At 37.5% G+C, this 20,136-nt stretch overlaps 2 protein-coding genes across 4 annotated transcripts in view; one reads left to right on the top strand and one right to left on the bottom strand.

Moving 5' to 3' along the window:
* The window catches only part of LOC139150953 (small G protein signaling modulator 3 homolog), a 76,671-nt gene extending 58,548 nt beyond the window's left edge, over nucleotides 1-18,123 (top strand). For all 3 annotated transcript variants that reach the window (XM_070723436.1, XM_070723434.1, XM_070723433.1), the window contains exons 19-21: nucleotides 8,204-8,338; nucleotides 11,687-11,867; nucleotides 13,012-18,123. In XM_070723436.1, the coding sequence (XP_070579537.1) occupies nucleotides 8,204-8,338; nucleotides 11,687-11,867; nucleotides 13,012-13,086 (391 nt within the window). In that variant the 3' untranslated portion in view covers nucleotides 13,087-18,123. The remainder of the gene's footprint in view (nucleotides 1-8,203; nucleotides 8,339-11,686; nucleotides 11,868-13,011) is intronic.
* On the bottom strand, nucleotides 17,357-19,480 carry LOC139150954 (late histone H1-like). The gene has a single exon (XM_070723437.1). The coding sequence runs from the start codon at nucleotides 19,440-19,442 to the stop codon at nucleotides 18,894-18,896; it is 549 nt and encodes a 182-aa protein (XP_070579538.1). The 5' UTR covers nucleotides 19,443-19,480; the 3' UTR covers nucleotides 17,357-18,893.
* Nucleotides 19,481-20,136: the final 656 nt, after the last annotated feature.

Genomic DNA, 20,136 nt, shown 5'->3' with positions numbered 1-20,136 from the left:
CAAAAGTTGGAAAGAGAGGTGTTTGACCGAAAGTTTGTATTTGTAGTCAGTGGTTCAATCTTGAAAAAAAATGTACGAAAAGTATAAGAAGTTGAACGTTTTTCTTTCATACACGGACAAACCACTTCTTCAGAATGGAAAAGTACAGTGGTTTCGTGTCAAGGCGCAGAATAGGTAGAAACAAGCCACGTATGCTTTGTTGTGGTGGCGGTGTTAATACTCTAAGGTGACACCATTGAAATGTTGAATGGTTCTGTAAAGTAGTGGAAAGTTACCAAGTTACTTATGGGGTTTGTTTAAGCCGTCAAGGACACGCTGTGTACATCTCAACAGTGAGGTCACTCTGACCTTCATCCATGTATGTTCTCCTCTGACCTGCCTTTAGGTGTCAGTGAGAATATTACAGTGGATCAAAGTTCAAGTTTGACCTTTTAACCCCCATGGTTTGGCCTGAGCTACTTTTTCTACAGCAAAGATAGACCTCTTTATTGGTGAATGGGGGTTAAGAAGTTAGGCCACTTCAAAATAGGAAATATTATCATTGCTTGGTTTTTACAAGGTTGGAAATCAAAGAAACTGTATAAAGATTTGTGTTCCTTATGAGGTGTGTATGCTGAGCTCAAATCAAGGGAACTTAACCTGGTTGTCAACTTTTTTATGTCGTGTCGCTCTCATTTCACATGTGAAAAACTCTGTGGTATGGGGGTGTTGTTTTCAAGTGTTTCATAACCTCGTGACACAATGCCAGGTGTCTTAGTCATGCTTCAATCGCTGCTTCAGATCCAAAACATATAATTGACACTGCAATGAATGGCTGCATGTCCCTTCATCCTTGACCTCCCCCGCCCTTCCCCCTGGCATTTGAATGAATCCAGAAATATTGAATGCCGTGATTGATGGAAGGGTTCTGCTCACTTTCTGAGGGATCGTGCCCGTTGTGTAGGCCAGCTAAAGTGTTCAGAGTTTATAATCCAGTGTTGTTGGAATTTTTGAACTGTTGATCAGTTGGCTGTATGAATGGAAAAGAGGTCAGCTCCAGGCTTACAAAGGAGGAGGTTGGGCAGAGGGGACTGTGTGTGTGTGCTAAAATTAGAACCCCATCAGTACAAAAATAGTGCACATTTACAGCTGCATGTAGTTACAGCAAAGATGACTTTTCAAGGATGTCAATAGGATACTTCCAAAGGAAAGGAATTGAAAACAGATGCACTTTCTTAGTCGCTGCAACCCAGCTCCAAATTTATAGGAAAATACCCAGATGTGTTTTTGTAAAGGACAAGTAGCTGTATTACATGATTTATTAACTATCTTTTGTTCTCAATGACAACTACAGTTTCTTGTACTACTTCCCAAGGGATAGCATACCCAGTATTCAGTTTGTCAACTCAGCCTACACAATATGCTAATAAGAGTGCATTGTTGTTGTTGGCCTGTGAATTCTGGTTGGGACTAGAATTCAAACGTAAACAATAACAGTGCAGTCTACAAGTGCAAATGCTGTATTGACGAGATAAACAAGATGTAGAGGGGTTGTTTCAACATGCTGTTAGGAGTAGCCCAAGAAGCTGAAGTTGAAAAGGAAAACAGTTATTAATGGAAGAAAATCCTGCAAAGTCACCGTACCGCCCCTTTTAACTATATCTGATGTGAACATTATTTTGAACGTGAAAACTGTTTGCTGCGTGTGTGGTTGAAAAAGAAGTGTAGGTACGTTTGGAAAGTTGTTGTTAGTTGTGAACATGTTTATTCCAGTGTTCCACTGGGATAATGAACAATGGTGGGGCAGAAGATGATTTGAAATCAATTTATATCACACTTAAAAGATATACATGAAAATGTTCTTGCTAATGAGTTGTGTATGTTATTAAATCTCACCAATATGTGTGCCGCATTCCATCCAAACAGTTTTGGATCAAATCTTCTGTGTACTAATATACGAACTGAAGATAGACGTCAGATATTTTTCTGAAGTACAAAGGGAAACAGTAAGCAGGCTGTGATTGAAAGCCACAATAGTCTAGCCCTGGCCTTTTGGATGAGTTTCTGTTGACATTCAACTTTTACATGGTGATATGACCCTTGTCTTCCACCAAATATTTTATCACGCTCACTCAAATTGTTCTGCTGTAAGCTGATAAACAACCCATGACTCAAAAGTTCTGATTTCAAAATCCTGAGAACAGCACTTGAAAGGCACTTCAATTGACCACAAGAGGTACAGGTTAGGTTTAGACAAAACAAGTGTTTGTTTTCCTGAAAGGAGGTGTTTAACTTCTCCCTAAGGCTGTTGTTGGCCTGGATTAAGTCATTTTCTATAAACCAAATATTTCACCAAATATCATGGTTCAAACGTGACACTCATAATGATTGGTGGGATATGAACGCTTAGAGAAAGTGCAATTAAAATCTTATTTTCATACTTGCTCAAGGCAAAACTCAAAAATTTAAAATCCTATTGATTTTATCTCACAAAGATTTGGACTAGGCTACTGTGCTGAGGTTTTATATACTTGTCCTTGAAATGCAACCTGTTTTTTCTTGCCACAAAACACCCAAGATTTAGCTTTTGTATGGGAGTTGTTGATGTAGAAGTACTTCTGATTCAATATGCTAATTGACCCACAATTTGACAAAAAGATACGGCAAAGTGAATACTAAGATTAACTAATGCAAGTAATGTGTTTTCATGTTTGAAAGACTCCTCCCACGGAAATGAACTTGCATGTGATTTAATGTGACTTTTGAGAATTGAAAACAAGCTGAAGCTCAGAATCATTATTATTGTTGTGCTAATACATTACTTGGCCTCCACAAAGTTGTTGAATTGAAGTTGGAACTTGGCCAAGGTAAGTCACCAGATGAGCTTAATAACGTTGAACAAAAAGAGAAACCCTGGGAATTTCGACCAATATTTACAAAACAGGAAAGAAAAACATTCAGGTGGTTCTGAGGGGAGGAGCAACGTAACATTGAGGTGGAGCCAAAACCCGATGGTGTGAAAAATATCCACCTAAGTTGTGTTGCTAATCTTGGGGGACTAAACTCTGGTCTAGCAGTTTGTGTCTTTTTTTTGTTTTCTTGCCAAAACATGTCAAGAGAAGTTCCAAAACCACGGTAATCTCACCTACATGTACCCCCACTGATACTGTGATATATTGTTGAGAATCCACTTATCCAGTCAGTAGAAGTGGCTGTGGGTCAAGAGAAAATGTGAAAAATGTGTTCTCTCGGGAGAGCTCTCACAACGGTGGCTTTTGTTCGGAGAGTTTCGGGGTCTCTACACCCTCCTTGTTGTTTCGGAGCCTGGTTATTTGACCAAGGTAATGCAGTGTATGGGATTAAAATGCCATCCTTGAATTATCATCATGGGCTGTGTTTTCTCTCCTTGCACGATAGACACCCAGTTATTGTGAAGTTGTTGTCAAGACAGCCATGTATTGAGTTGACCTGCTTTGCTGGTCAGAGCAAAACAGATACAACATGTGCATTCAACAGGTGTGTTGATTTTTGCCCCAGTGTACTCGCATCAGTTTCCTCAATGTGAAGACCATGTCAAAACAAAATGAAGTCCTTCATGGCCATGTGTTGATATATAAAGTTTTTTTTTAACAATATTGATGTAATTAGAATATCTGCATCTGGAAGCACGTCTGTATTGTATGTCATTGAAATCACAAAGACTAATTTTTTGTTCTGTGACATTTTAAATTCTATTCTTCCATACTGTTGGTTTCTTTTTTTTGATTGTTGCGACAAGCCTGATTTCATTTATTTTTCTGGCGTTTTACACTTCAAACAGACAAGTTGAAAGGAAGTGGTAGAATCCCTGGGGCTTGAATATGTAAAGATTTCCACTGGTGTAGATGTGTCATGAAAACTAGATCAATGGAAGGAATGAGTGTCAGTGTTGTTATCAAGGAGGTGGCATACACTGTACAGAGTGTCATATTCTTTCCTTACACACCTCCTCCATTCCATGTTTATCCTGATTAATTTTAGAAAGGAGACAGTCAGCGACAATCGCAGTTATCTTGATAAACATGAGCTGCATTTTTTTTTACCGTCCTTTGCATATGATGTGATGTTTTTATACGGGCAAATTGTTATGTAGATTAGTTTCTATGGCTGTGTTTTAGACAGCTCAGTCATAGAGGCATTGGCATCAGATGTTGACTGGAACATGCATAGGGTGTGTTCCATTGCATGTGTAACTCTACAGACAATGAATGTTACCATTTTGCAAAAAGTAGAGAGAGAGAGAGAGAGAGAGAGAGAGAGAGAGAGAGGGGGAGGGAGAGAGTTTTGAGCAGGTTGTAGGGGTAGGTTTCACCTAAATTGACCTGCCTGCATATAGTGAAAACAACTATTTCTGTAGGTTTCCAGTTTTCGATCGAAAATTTCAGATAATGGACATCCGCTTGTTTGACAGTGAAAATCAATTGAAATGCTCAGAAACAATAGCGATGAGAAGGACAGCACGAGAAATCAAAACTTCATTTTTACTCAAAAACGGAAAACATCTTAGGACTTTTCTACTTGGATTGCTAAGCAGACAAAGGAAACAGTTTGTTGAAAGTTGTGATACTGACTGCTGAGTAGCGTGCTTATTGCTGATATTGATGTTAAGCATTACTTCACACAGACCTCTGTACTATCATTGAAACTTGAATACAGAAATTACAAAATTTTAAGTCCTCAGTAATTACCATCTTTCTTTAATTGATTCAACTTCAAGACGAAATGAAGTCTTAGAAAATATGTTCATTTTTTTGATAATTATGGGGTGTTTATAAAATCTAAAGTTTGTTGAACTCCGTTCAAGTATTAGCTATTGACTTTAATGATTTTTGTGTAGGGAGTTGTAACTGCTGATTCCTGCCAACTTGCTTTGTCTTGAATTTTTTCTTTGTGCCATCACAAGAAGGCATATATACAGTAATTACAATGGAAATGAAATTGATTTTTTTAAATGGGATTTAGAAACTAGCATTGTTAAGGCTTGCTGTTTGTGTGGCAATTATTTTTTGAGGAAAAGCAGTCATTTTCTGCAATTGTTACTCTTGTGTTAGGAAAAGAAACTACATTTTCTTCAACAGTGTATCAACATCTCTATCTGAACACATCTCTCAGTCACCATACAGTCTTATTACACAGACTGTCATTTCTGTACTTTGCTAGCTACTTGTACTTATATTGACCACCCTCACCCACACACCTGACCACACACTGGCAACAGAACATAAAATATTAAAACTCATCATAAATATTGCAGCTACATCATTGAGACCTAAATTTGTAACAGCTACTTAGATCACTCTGCGGTCATTACTCCTGAACACTGCCAATAATCTTGTTTGTCATTCAGTGCTGTGGGATGGGCCAGCCTATCTACATTGTATATTCTGTCTAATATAAGGCTTGGTACAGTGGTAACGGTATTTTCACAGTTGCCAAAGAAACTGTTGTCATTAAAGTCCAACTGTAGAGCGCCCGGAAATAGCATGTGTGACAGATAGCTGTCTTGTCTGTGCTGACATCTTGATGTTTAAGATTTCACACAGTCTCTGTGTACGTTTTCAGCATACAGTGACTGTACACCATAGGGACACTTCACAATGATTTGATACCATTGAACTACCAATGGAATTTACCATTGAAGTTCTGATATGAAAGACTTCTCTGACAACTCACTAGTTCATCTTCTACCCTCTTGGCAAGGTCAAGAAAGTAAAAAAAAAGCAAAACAATGGACAAAAAAGAAAATCTTCGCTATTTGCACAATTGAGTGACAGGGAATTACAGACAATCCTAATACTGTTAGCTAAAATCTTAACCCCATTGACAATGTACCAATGTTTCCTGTGGGCATGTAACATCTGCGGAACTATTCATCAATAGAAATTTCCGGTTGGGGGAAGCTCAGAAACCGCTATGTAAACACGATGCCCTGTCACCTTCAAGGAGAAAAACAAACTACAGTATTCAAATGAAGGAAGGTATAGAATTAGTATTGTCCCAGTGACAATACCTGGATCTTCTTCACTGTGTCATCAATACAGTATTGCAACATCAGACCATGCTAACCTTGAGAGATACTTATACTAAGAAAAGAGATGCAGAAACAGTTTTGCTTTTTATGTATTTGGGATGTCCTTTCTCTCTTTAACCCTTTTCCTGCCAGACAGTATCACTTCTCCATCAGCCAAGTTAGTAAAAAGCGGTTTTGAGCCAAAAAAATGACGTATTTTCACCCACTTGGCTTAGTCTGTTATGGCATTTTTATTCCAAAAAAATCAAGTTTACAGTATTTGTTTTCAGCATCTTTCAAATGTACAGTATTATGTTAAAATACACCATATGGAATATGTTGTGTTTCATTAATTTTAACCATATTGACCTGGTGGTTAAATATGGACTTGACAGGAAAAGGGTTAAGGTAAAATGCGTCTCGGGCTCAGATATTCAGACTTTCAAATTTCTACAATTCCTTTCTGTTTTACTACTTTTGGTAGGGGGGGGGGGGCTCATTTTAAAGCTCTTGGAGAAAGAAAACTTTTCACAATCTTAGTTTTTCAAAAATCCAAAATTTAATTTTTACCCAAAGAGTTTAGGGATGGCGGCCATTTTGAATTTTAAATATCACAAAATGTTGGGTAATTTGTTTCCATAATTCCAAACTTTGTACAGTATTTTCTGATTTTTATTCCTGATTTGGTAACAGAAAGGTTTAAGGTTTACTGATGAAAGTTTGAGCAAAATTTTGTCTTTCACTTTTGAGGCACATACCACCTTATATTAGATAGCTATTTCTCTTTCCTTTGTTTCTATGGTATCCAGGGAAGACAGTGATTAAATTAAATGCACAGCTGTTCTTGTTATAAGTTTTTCTCTAACTTTGCAGCATTTTTGTTCAATTTTTGCTGCAGTGATTCATCTTGATTCTCAGATAATTAGGCTGGTCTGTGTAGTTTGGTGTAAATTGGCTCCTGTGCAGTATTCACTATTCATTCTCGTCTTCAAATGCTCCACAGACACCCTAGCCAGTTTTGTTCATAGTTTTGCATATACAACTCCCTCAAGAAGTGCTCCCATTAGGGGCAGTGGATAAAGTTCCAATTTCATCGTTGGATGTTTGCATTTTCAAACCATTGTTCAGGGGAGGGGCAAGGGCTTTGAAGTCAAACTGTCGTTCAGGGGAGGGGGATAGGCTCTGACATCAAACACAATCTCTTTTGTACATGTTTGATATCCATTGTTTCTCAGTATATTCTGTTACACACCATTTAAACATTTCCTGTTTATTTGGTGTTTTCCTTTATCCAAGGAAATACAACACTCAAACACAACAAGTTTTAAATTTTCTGTTTGTGTATGCGTAGGTAAAGCACTTACGCTGTAGTATTATTACTTTGTCACAGTTACTACGCTCTTTAAAAGTGATTGATGACTCTCAAAGTTTCATGTTTTCCAACTTTACAATTTACTGTAACTTCAGACTCACACTGGTTTGTGTCAGGCTACCCTATATGTATTGCCTTTCAACACACAATATAACTACATGGTAACAGTCTGTCCGTCACTGCATTTCTCAAATTCAAGAAAGAAATCATTTTAATTTAAAAGTGTCTGTTGATTGGGTCAGAGTAGGGAAGACTTGACTTTGAAGTCTGCAAAAATTTTGCCACTCTAGGATTCCCAAATGATTTTCTCAATAGCAGAAGACTTACAGGTTGTGTTGCTATTTGCCTAGCATCGACATTCCCCTTCTAAGAAAACATGATTTTCCAGTACCGTTTAGGTATTCTTTGTAAGCTAAGAAGACGACACATTTTATAAAAACTGGCATGGCAGTGACTGAAAATGGTTGTCCTGAATTTCCAACAATTCAGAAATTGTGTGATTTTCTATCTGGTTTGCATGGCTTGTAGCAAGATACCAATTACAGCTGTGTGTCATTATGGTGACTTGATCAACGCCATTCAGATATCATTACTCAATCTACTTACTAACAAATATTGCTTCACAATTCAAAAATGTTAGATTTGCTAATTACAGTGGTGACAATGTCAGGGTGTTAATAATTTGGATTTTGCTCAAACAGAAACTGTTCTGTAATCAGTGTAAGCCTACTGTCTCAATGATGAACTTTCCAAGTTAATACAAAGGTTTTAAAATTTGTTTTATATGCTTCTTTTCTTCCCAGGCTTGATGAAGATGGCAAAGTACTGACTCCTGAAGAGATTCTTTACAGATCAGTACAGGCAATTAATCTTACACATGATGTTGCACATGCACAGATGGATGTCAAGTTTAGATCTCTGATCTGCCTCGGTCTCAAGTAAGTCAAACCTCACAGTAGAAATGTACACCATTGAACACTCCCATCGATCCCACCTCCTCCCCCACCCACAAAAACCATGCCAACCCCCCCAAACCTGTTTCATTCATCAATTACTGATCCAACCCCTGTCCCACCTATCTCTTTGTTCACTAGTCCAACCAATTCACTGGAATTTATAGGATTAGACTAACACTTTACAATCAAGGATTTATATAGTTCATCCCTACCACTCCCTCACTGATGTCAATCCACTCTAGTCTGTGTAAGCAGCCATTGATAATCAAAACACACACACGTCTTGACAAGCAAATTAATATTTCATGTATTCTTGTCAGATACAAAAATCTCTACAACATGCCTATTTTGCAAAAAGTTTTTGAATTAAAGCCAATATAGTTGCTTGAGGTACAGCCATATTGTTTTGGAAGGGGGAGGGGTAGGTACTGAGATTGTGAGTGTGTGAAATGTCAATGTGCAGGATGGTAGCCAGTGGTATCTGTGAAGACAGTTTGATGTGATTATGGGTTGAGAGTGGAAATGGTATCAGAGATTGGTTAGATATAAATCCAGAAATCTATTTGATGTAACGCACTTAAAAGGCTAAAAAGTTGATAAATAGTGAATGTATCAACCTGCTAGACTTTCTGTGTACGTCTCATTTTCAACTTTTGAGTTTTCATCTCTTGTGTCAACTCTTGACAAGCACTTCAGTTATGGTAGTCAGGTCAGCTTTGATGATAATGATGATGATAATGGTAATCTGTTGATTCTTGTCAAGCCATTTATCAGTGCTTCTTGATTTAGTATCAAAATATCATGACCTGTATAATTAGTTCATATCTACTCTGTTTATGAACTCTTTCTTTCTTTATGGTGATAGCTTTCATTTATGTGTTTCTCTGTGTTGTTTTATGGTAAACTACCTCTATGACTTGACAGTTGTTGCCAGCTTATTGGGTACAGCAAAATTTGATCAGGGATTGTCAGTCTAGTCACTCCACTCAGACTACAATAAAAGCCACTCAGATTTGCAGAAATGTATTTTCATAAGTTACACAGTTAAAGAGGCACTCCCACTTGGTAACATTTTTAAAACACATTTTTTTAATGCCAACGGTCGATATTTGACATGGCGACTGCGCGCGGATTGCGAGATATCGATAAAAACATTTCCTCAATTCGCGCGGAGTCGCCACGTCAAATATCGACCGTTGGCATTAAAAAAATGTGTTTTAAAAATGTTACCAAGTGGGAGTGCCTCTTTAACTGTGTAACTTATGAAAATACATTTCTGCAAATCTGAGTGGCTTTTATTGTAGTCTGAGTGGAGTGACTAGACTGACAATCCCTGATCAAATTTTGCTGTACCCAATAAGCTGGCAACAACTGTCAAGTCATAGAGGTAGTTTACCATAAAACAACACAGAGAAACACATAAATGAAAGCTATCACCATAAAGAAAGAAAGAGTTCATAAACAGAGTAGATATGAACTAATTATACAGGTCATGATATTTTGATACTAAATCAAGAAGCACTTATAAATGGCTTGACAAGAATCAACAGATTACCTATCATCAAAGCTGACCAGACTACCATAACTGAAGTGCTTGTCAAGAGTTGACACAAGAGATGAAAACTCAAAAGTTGAAAATGAGACGTACACAGAAAGTCTAGCAGGTTGATACAACTTCGGGATGTGAAAAATACGCTCAGGAAATGACATGTTTTTATCGATATTTCGCAATTCGCGCGGAGTCGCCACGTCAAATATCGACCGTTGGCATTAAAAAAATGTGTTTTAAAAATGTTACCAAGTGGGAGTGCCTCTTTAACTGTGTAACTTATGAAAATACATTTCTGCAAATCTGAGTGGCTTTTATTGTAGTCTGAGTGGAGTGACTAGACTGACAATCCCTAAGAGAGTTCATAAACAGAGTAGATATGAACTAATTATACAGGTCATGATATTTTGATACTAAATCAAGAAGCACTGATAAATGGCTTGACAAGAATCAACAGATTACCTATCATCAAAGCTGACCAGACTACCATAACTGAAGTGCTTGTCAAGAGTTGACACAAGAGATGAAAACTCAAAAGTTGAAAATGAGACGTACACAGGTCCATAGCTTAGTTGACAATGGCCCCAGTGCCGAACGTTCTATGTTCGGAAGCTGAATTCAAGTGGGCCACAGGAATTCTAACTTTAACTTTTTTGAGGAAATGTTTTTATCGATATCTCGCAATCCGCGCGCAGTCGCCATGTCAAATATCGACTGTTGGCATTAAAAAAATATGTTTTAAAAATGTCACCAAGTGGGAGTGCCTCTTTAAGGCAGAAATAAATCCTTAGGCTGGTGGACCATTAGTCTATATTGATCGTATAATTTCTAAACATTCTATGGTCTGACTTCTTAAAAGAGGTAGAGCCTCTTCCACGGAATACAGTTTTCAAGTATTAACCTCACCATCAGTGACATGGTGACACAATGATGTCGGTGTTCAAGAAAGGGAGAGTTCAAATAAAGCAAATAGCAATTATGAAAAAAAAATGGTGTGTACTGTTCAGATAAAAAAATCTTGGAACGCTGCCAGACACTGAATTATAAACACTGTCACATCATGTAATCGACAGATTTTTATCACAATTCTTCTGTAATCTTTGTCATTCTAAACAGTTGTGATTGAGGTGAGAATAATCAGGTCACAGTTATATTTAGATCTCTGGAATAATGATCTCATTGTTACAGTTATTTTGATGGAATCTGATAAGATCATAAAGCAGCCAGCTGTTTATAATCAAACTTTATCAGGCTCAGGTGTTCTAAAGATGGTGGTGACGTTGATAAAGCCAGCCATTGACTAATATGCAAAACAGGAAGTTGACATTTGTAACAATGTATAAACTTCTGACCAATCAGATGAATGCAAGTGTCCCTGCCATAGAAATAGAGTTCATTTACCTTGTTATAGGCTTACCACACAGTCTTCAAACTTTCATGGCAATCAGTGTTGTTATTAAACATAAATCTTTCACAGTAGCTATCAAAAATGTCAGTTTTACCACAACTGTTTCTACAGTGCAATGTCATTCAAATTCTTTGTATATACATTGAAGAAATATATTATCTACTATTGTAGATAAGAGCTTTTTCACATCTGTAGCTCTGTCAGTGTTCACCTGTCAACTGTTTCAGTTCTTCCATGCAATATCCATGCAATATCGTAACTCTATCTCAATCAGGCTTATGAAACTATATTTGATCCCAAAATGGGGGGTTCAATTGAATGTAGATACAATGCAGATGAATTTCACATTTCATCATTTTTTTTCTCCCTGCAGTGAGCAAGTGTTGCACCTTTGGCTTGAAAGTCTGTGTGCCAGTGAGAGTGTGGTTGAGAAATGGTATCACAACTGGTCTTTCCTTCGCAGTCCTGGATGGGTTCAAATCAAATGTGAACTGCGGATACTCTCCAAGTTTGCTTTCAACTTGTCCCAAGATTATGAACTCCCCAGGAAAGAGGTGAGTCACAGGGGCTTTTTTGGTCATAAACCTGATACATGAAGTTGAAATACTTTGGAATATGTTTGAGTTAAATGCATGTTAACCCTTTGAGTGCTGTAATTTTTCCCACCAAAATTTTAGTGCAACATTTTACCAATTATTATAAATGTTTCTGTAATTGTTTTGATAATTTTGGACCAAATGGACATTGTGTTTTATTTGCTACAGTTTTTTATCCAAATTTTGGCAAAAATCTGAAAAAAATTGACTGAAGTATATTTTATAAAGGCGACAAAAATTGACTTTGGCGCTTAAAGGGTTAAAGACATGTACTGATTTTCCATGTCATTCGTCATAAATTTGACTCTAAATTTCAATTTTGATGTAAAAATGAGTGTAGCAACACCTCTGTAAACTTCTTAATGGCTAAAACAAATTCCATCCTTGAAATGGATCATCTTTTAACCCTTCCACGACAATGGTTTGGCCCAAACCCACTGTTATCAATGGTGATCATGGACCCGTTTAAAGGGAATTAGGGTGAACAGGTTAGAATAGCTTGACACATTGTACCAATATTTTAGGCCCTTCACTGCCAATATTTTTGTGCGACCCTGTTCAACAGCAAAACGGATGAGAAACAAATTGTTTGAAGTCATAAGCATCTGAAGTTTTGGCAGTTTCTCAAATGTGTCCTTGACTACATCCATTGACTGCTTTGCGGTTTGGAAAGTTTCCAGACTTACAAGTGTTTTGCACATAAGTGTTAAACATCCTTTGTAGAGATAATAGTATTCAAATGAAATCAGTAAATATTCATTTCCTTGTCCTTTGCCAGTGAAAAATGGACCTTTCAAGTTAGGAAATATGGAGAAACATTTAAAGGTTTCATAAAATCTTTGCAGGTCATGTCATGAGTTTAAATTTAGTCAGTTTATAAATATTATCTTTACGATGTCATCTTGACTGACCTGTCAGTGGAAACCCAAGGCCTTGAGAGTTCATTTAAATAAATTGCCACGTACACAAGAAAAGAAATCATTTACAGCTGTGTTTACACCAATTGTGAATTTCCTCATCAAATTGTCACCTATCCACAGTTGATTCATATTGAGTTGTTGTTTATCTCACTGATTTTTAACTTTTTATTCTATTCTTAAAGGTTTCCCAACCACTGAAAGAGAGTGTTCGAGACATGTTAGTGAAACATCATCTATTCAGCTGGGATTTAGACTGAAGACTGTCCCTCAACTGGTCCCTGATGTGGACTCCCCTCTACTGCCCCTTGGTATGGATGCCCCACCGCCAAGTTCCTCACCATGGATGCCCCTCTTCCTCCCCTTGATGTAGATGCCCCTCTGTTGCCGCTTGACATTGATGAATCCTCCATGTGGCTGCTCCTCTTTCATCTCTTGATGTAGAATCCCCTCAACCGCTCTTTGGTGTGCAAAGACATATCATTTACTTCAAATATTATGTATATCCCCAACAAAACCTTTCAGCTGCTTTGTGTTGGTGCAGAACACAGCTGGTACTTTCAAAGCCGTAATATAATTGGCTTTCTTTAAAACAAGATAATTGGATTGCGCAATCAGCAGGGAGCTATTGTTCGGAGCACAGTTTGTCAGATTGAGACTGAAAACTATTTGATGTGATAAGACTGATGACTTTATGCTGTACACGGTATGTCAAATTCTGTCACCTGAGTTGTCTCAATCTATCTCCCCCCCCCCCCCCGACATTCCACTTGTCTTGAAACTTTTGCAATACTTTTATTCCAAGATCTGCAAATGACCACATCCATTGTAGAATTTCTTTGTTTCACTTTTGTGATATCACAAACAGCAGAATTATCGACAGTTACAAGTTCCAACAGTTTGCAATTATGCATATAGCAGTGTAATGGGCTAAACCCAAAATTTGAATGGATCATGTACGGTACAAACAAAACCACCTGCACAAATGCGCACATAAATTTGGGTATTTATATACGCCTTTGTACACATGGGATTGTTTGTACCGACATCATTTGATCTCTTGGGTGTACTGGAGTCTGCAGAACACTGTGCATCCTTTTCATTCCGGAGTAGAACCATTGAGTTCAGATCATCATAGAACATTTTTACATGTATGAAAAACAAAAAATAATGTGTATTACAGTGAATACACAAAGGCATTCCACTTCTCAAGTTTAATTTATCAAAATAAAAAGCCAAGACATTTTGAAATTTTGCCATTGTATTCTCAGTTGAGCAAAGTCATAGCAGGGTTTGTCTGTACTACACAGGCTACTGTACACAGAACCTACACGTTACTGTACACCGAACCTACACGTTACTGTACACATAACTGTATTTTCACTGCCATTCTACTATAGATACTATACAGAATTTTCAAGGCAATCTAGAAATTCAAATAACGCTCAGCAAGTCAGTCTTTATCAGTGCAACCTTGATATCTTGAGTGCATATAGCAGAGAATTCGGGCTGTAGTGTTTTTACATGTGCAGCTGTCATGAAAGGACAAATAAATATTTTTATAGGTATTCTTGCTCATATCACGGCTACACTAGATCAGAGCCAAGTTCCTGACTTCAGCTGTCTTCAATTACAGTAATAGATGTGTTTTAGAACTACAAATATGAACCCATTACTTAAGATGATCTCTTACATTATGTTCAGTTCAGACAAAACTTTGTTCATGTTACCTTGAATACCACTTAAAATACGTAGGAGTCTGAAAATTGGACAAACATGTTTTGTTATCCTCTGCATCGTTTCACATGTACAAGTATGTAGATGGGCATGCTCAGTAGCTGGGATTTAGAGTTTCCTCTTTGAACCCCGTACCATCACAAAGAAAATTTGTTTGGTTTATATATTGTCATTAACCATGGCTTCTGTTTGATATCCATGTTTTCATTGCTCGAAACATTCTTTGTAAACCAAGTAATTGACAATCAGAGACATCAACAAACATCCAACAATTCTGATCAGTACAATGTTCATTTTGATCACACTGTTTTCACTCCTCTGAAACCTGACATAGCATTGCAACTTCACATACTTAGGGCACTTGGAAGTGTCTATACTCTGCAGTGAATTTCTTCAATATTTTGTGAATCATTCTCTGTGAAGTATTCCATCAATCATCGACCCAGAGTTGCTAAATATCTCACCAACTTATCAACCAACCTATCCAAGAGGTTGGAGGTTGCTCTAATGACAAAGGTCAAAGGTGTCGTCAATATTTTGATGATGTTAAATATGGTTGAATAACCCTCTCATTGCAGGTGTTATTGCAATGTCACCACTTTCATTGGAGTACAGATAGACAAACATTTTGAAATATAGGTTTTAGGGGAGTGGAATCGACTCTTTGTCCTCTACAATAAAAATTGAAATAGAAAGCTAGATTTATGGTAACAAAATATTTATGAATGATATTGCTTCATTTCAAGTGATATCAATGTATTATATGACAATAGATGTCAGAGATTTCCTGCTTGGACAAATCTGCTTCAGCAAATAAAAACAATCAAGCATTTTACTACAGTCAATATTATTTTTATTTGACCAAAGTGATTTGTAGACGTTTTGTCAAATTTATAAATTACATGTTTATCGTTAGAGGTAGCAAGCATTTTTCAAAGGCCCAACTCACGTGCAATGAATTCTGTAGTTATCATTGAAATGAGTTTGGGGGAGATAACAAACCTGTATATCGTACATTTCACAGACTGTGATCAAAGGATACACGTGTCCTTTGTACTTCTTGAAGTACACTTAAGGTAATATGTGCTTCGAAAGTGAAAGACTTAACAATTTCCTCAGTAAACTTTCATTCTCTTACCAACTCAAGATTAACAATCAGGGGTCATCATGAACAGTTTGGTTCTAGAGAAACAAATTACCTAACATTGACCAATATTTGAAATTCAAAATTGCCACTACCCGAGTGATAACTCTATGGGGAAATAATCCAATTTTTGAGTTTCAAAAGAATAAGCCAGTGAAAACTTTATTTACTCTGTGAGCTTCACATGAGCCCCACAAGTGATGGACCAAAATTGTATTGTAAAAGTTTTTGAGTCTTGATTTATGTTGCCAAGGTGCATTCTAACCTTAATTTTTATTTTGTCAACAGTCATATGAATGTCTTTTCAAATGTGACAAGGCTTCAAATGTTTTTTAGCAATATATGGTTTGCAGATCCCCACCCCCTCCAAAGTTGACCATTCCCTCCCGAGATCAAATGGTCAGTCCCTAATGTATTCTCTGTGAATCAGTTTAGCTATTTTCTCCAAATAGGGAAAATTTTACCGTTTAATCAGCCAAATTAGATCGCAGAGAAAGTTTACAGAACAGAAGGTTGTATGCTATCATGAATATCAGTGAAATAGTAAAAGACCGATCAATGGCTATACAGAAACTGGAGTGCGTAGATTGATAATATCAATGGGTCATCTGTTACACCTGTCGTAGAGATGATTTTGTTTTATCCCATTTCATGCCATGTCGTAGTCATGCCTACATTCCCATAGCTGATTTGCCAGGAAGGAAAATGGAACATAATACAAGCCTAGGATTGTAAGCAATTTAAAGCCCTGTGCAGACTTAATCCAAAAATCTAGCAACATATTTATGTAATCCAAAAATCTAGCAACATGTTTATATAACGATTGCAATTTCAAAGGAGAACAAAAGACAGAAACACCTCATAATCTTCTTAACACCATAGTTAATCTTGATCCCGGGCCTTTTCGACCCCGGGTTTAAGTACAAGACAACTATGTCTTTTCATCCATACTATTGAATGTACAGTTGTATCAATGCAGAAAACTAATTAGATGTGTATGCAAGACAACCAAACTAGCATTCTAAACCACTAGATCCATCTTGACAGTGGTTCCAAGTCACGATAAAAATAACACGTATCACCCTGCCATATTTTTTTATTGTCCAAAAATCTGCAAAAGAAAATTGACTACAAACAGAATTACTCAGCGTACACCCATTTTCCCTGCATTCTAACTTTTTTCGCTTTCAATAAAGATAGAATTTGGTCAAGGAACAGAATTCAAGAAATACTATAGAAGAAAAAGAGATCGCCTAAATTTATAAAGCATTATATCTGACATACATGTATATGAAATTAAATTTCTATATCAGAGTAAAATTGCAGAATATTTGAATTGTTTTGTCCTGAAGCTTGCCAGCCTTGCCTTGGACAATTACCTTGATTCTTGATGTCAACTGTCATGACATGTTTCAAAATCTCTCTCTGCTTTATCTAATTGTCACGGCTGGTTTTTATATCTACAAAAGTGACATTTTAATTTGTATAAGTGTAGCATGCACTTTATTTTCACTAGCTTTGATTTCAACCGCTTTTGTTTTCAAGAATGTTTTCTTTATGTCAATGTTCTGCATTAAAAGAGCATGTCCAGGTAACAGTTGTATGTAATGTGATAAAATTCACAATTCGACATTTTTTCATTGAGGGGGTACAGGGATGATGAATGGTCAAAACAGATGTAGGTCAGTGAGTTTCTGGGTAGTAGAACAGTTAAACAGGAATATCATCTGAATTACATATTCAAGATCAAGGTAAAGATCTGATGTAAATTACATTTTATAAACAGACTTGTAAACACTGGGTCAGGCAAATAAATTCTGTTTGGGTTTTTCATTACTATGAAAAAGGCCAGAACATCTCTAATAGACGCCATTACTGCATTGAACATGTGAAACATTGGTATTTATGCTGACTCAGTGTGTGGACAAGATGCATTGATATCTGTGAAAATTTATTGAAAGCGATAGTGTAAATGCAAAAATTGTGAAGAACATAGTCTTGTATTTTATAGTAATATTTATTTATTGTCACTTTGTAGAGTTTTGACTATGTTGTAAATAGAATTACTTTCCACATTAACAGCATTGAAATGTAATGTTGCCAGCCAGCCCATACACCAAATTGTGTTTTTATGTTTATGTAAATTGTAAGTTGTATAGCGAGGTTTAGGTCAAGGTCACGATGGGTCACACGATTGCATCGGAACATTTGGTCACCGTCCCTTCACCCACGATTTGGTAGACGGCCCCGTGAAATAACGGTACATCCAGTATTACAGTAGGTGTCAATGAGTTTTAATCTGTTTACCTGTGGCTGGCTAGCGGGGTCATAGTTATGTAATGCACAACAAAGTAGTCCTCGCAACAGTGCAGTGAGGAATATGTACAAGTGGAAATAAACATATGAGATACCCAAACCACCGAAGCAGAGTTTATTTTGGAAACTTACTACTTACCTCAAAGGTGTGGCATACGAAGCCAGTGCGCGCCCACGCGTCAACTTACAAAACAGAAACTCGTCAACTTACAAAACAGAAAACACTAACTTGTTTTATCGCCTTGTGGCTTCTACTATCTCAGCTTGTGTACACTTTATTTCAAACTTGGTATGTTTGCCACACCTGGTATACCTGCCATGTCATGACACGCGTCACTAGCCGGCCGGGCGGCCTGCTATTAGTATTATGCTATTCAGCCCTATTGTCAATTTCTAATTTTGGCGCGATTTTTTTGTGGGCATGCGTACTCCATTTCCAAAGTCTTTCTGACTCTAACTGAACCTCACGTACGAAAGTTGTTTTGGGAATATGGAACAATCAAAAAACCGGCGTTGCTTTTCAGACATCGAGCATACGTCATCCGTCACTATGAAAATACGATTAAGAATTACTAGGAATCATGGTGAAACTTGTTGACAGAATGATCTTTCGGAAATAAATTACAAAACAAAATTCTGGACTAAACGTCAAGGACTGTAAAGAGATGCAATTTCAATAGATACTAAATAGACTACCTTACGATAATTGTGAGCGTCAGGTTGAAACAAGGGAGGTTTGAAAGGTAATAGTATTAATGAAAGGTAATTCCATAATTAATATGGAAAGGAACGGTAGTTCTCTTTTTTGAAAATGTGGTGGCCCTGAAAAGGGCCGTTTGGTTTGGGTGTGACGAGTGAAGCCCCGACCGCTTACTTCTTCTTTTGGGCTTTGGGTTTCTTGGCCTTAGGCTTAGCTGCCTTTTTGGCGGGCTTTGCTGCCTTCTTAGCTGCCTTTGGCTTCTTGGCAGCTGGCTTCTTGGCTGGCTTCTTGGCTGCTGGCTTCTTTGCTTTCTTTGCCTTTGGTTTCTTTGGCTTCTTGGCCTTCTTTGCCTTGGGCTTCTTGGGCTTCTTAGGCTTCTTGGGCTTCTTTGGCTTCTTGGGCTTCTTCTTCTTCTTCTCCACCTTGGCCTTGGGGTTCAGCTTGAAGCTTCCTGAAGCACCCTTGCCTTTGGTTTGGACAAGAGCTCCCTTTGCAACACCAGTCTTCAAAGCACGACGGATGAATGGGGCGAGCTTATCGATGTCAACTTTGTAGTTGGCTGCGATGTATTTCTTGATCGCCTGCAGAGAGGAACCGTTGCGCTCCTTCAAGTTGGCAATGGCAGCGGCTACCATCTCACTGGTCTTTGGGTGAGCAGGAGCTGCTCTTGGCTTTTTGGCCTTAGCCGCCTTCTTTGGTGATTTTGCTGCATCAGACATCTTGAATGCTTCTGTTGTGAACCAGAATGAATTCTGAATTTCCCGCTGAACCTGTCCGTAATTTATTCACTCTTCGCGGACGTCGAAGGAAACACCAAACAATCGCGACCGCAAGTTCTGCCAGGGTCACGCACAAGTGCACCGAGATGTGTTTCCAACATTTTTCTGAAATGATCGTTCGTGCATAAAATGTGAATTTTCGGAGGATTTTCACACCTTTCCCAAAAGTAGACACTCTAATCTATCCAACGCTGTGAAAATGGTTGACAATCAGCTTGTCTATTTAGGTTTTTGAGATGTGTGAATTTGTGCGAAGTAGGTGTGAAATGTGTGACCTCAACTTCAGGCCAAATTTTTCACGAAAATGTGTATTTTCCCAAATTTTTTTTTACAGTTTACCGTATTTTATAGTCTTTTGATTTAAAATAGCAAGTTATGCTCGACAAACTAAAAGTTTCTATGTATTTTTTTCGAGTTCGAAAAAATGTTAACAAACACAAATCGGCCATGTTTTGTCATTGAAACGCGCGCAACAGTTTGCTTAGCTCGACGGCACATGCGATTTTCTCAATTTTATTGAGCACATTTCCCTCATATCGCATAGGAAACATCCACAACTTTAAAATATCGAATGTTTTCTCTGAAATCGAGAAAAAATATGGGAAAACCCGCACAATATTCGATACTTCCTGTA

Source organism: Ptychodera flava, chromosome 15 (assembly GCF_041260155.1).
Source record: "Ptychodera flava strain L36383 chromosome 15, AS_Pfla_20210202, whole genome shotgun sequence".
NCBI classification, from domain to species: Eukaryota; Metazoa; Hemichordata; class Enteropneusta; family Ptychoderidae; genus Ptychodera; species Ptychodera flava.
This window is presented reverse-complemented; position numbering and strand designations above follow the sequence as displayed.

What these genes read in the sequence shown, in the direction of transcription:
- LOC139150954 (XM_070723437.1), bottom strand. Translation starts at nt 19,442, where the DNA reads ATGTCTGATGCAGCAAAATCACCAAAGAAGGCGGCTAAGGCCAAAAAG.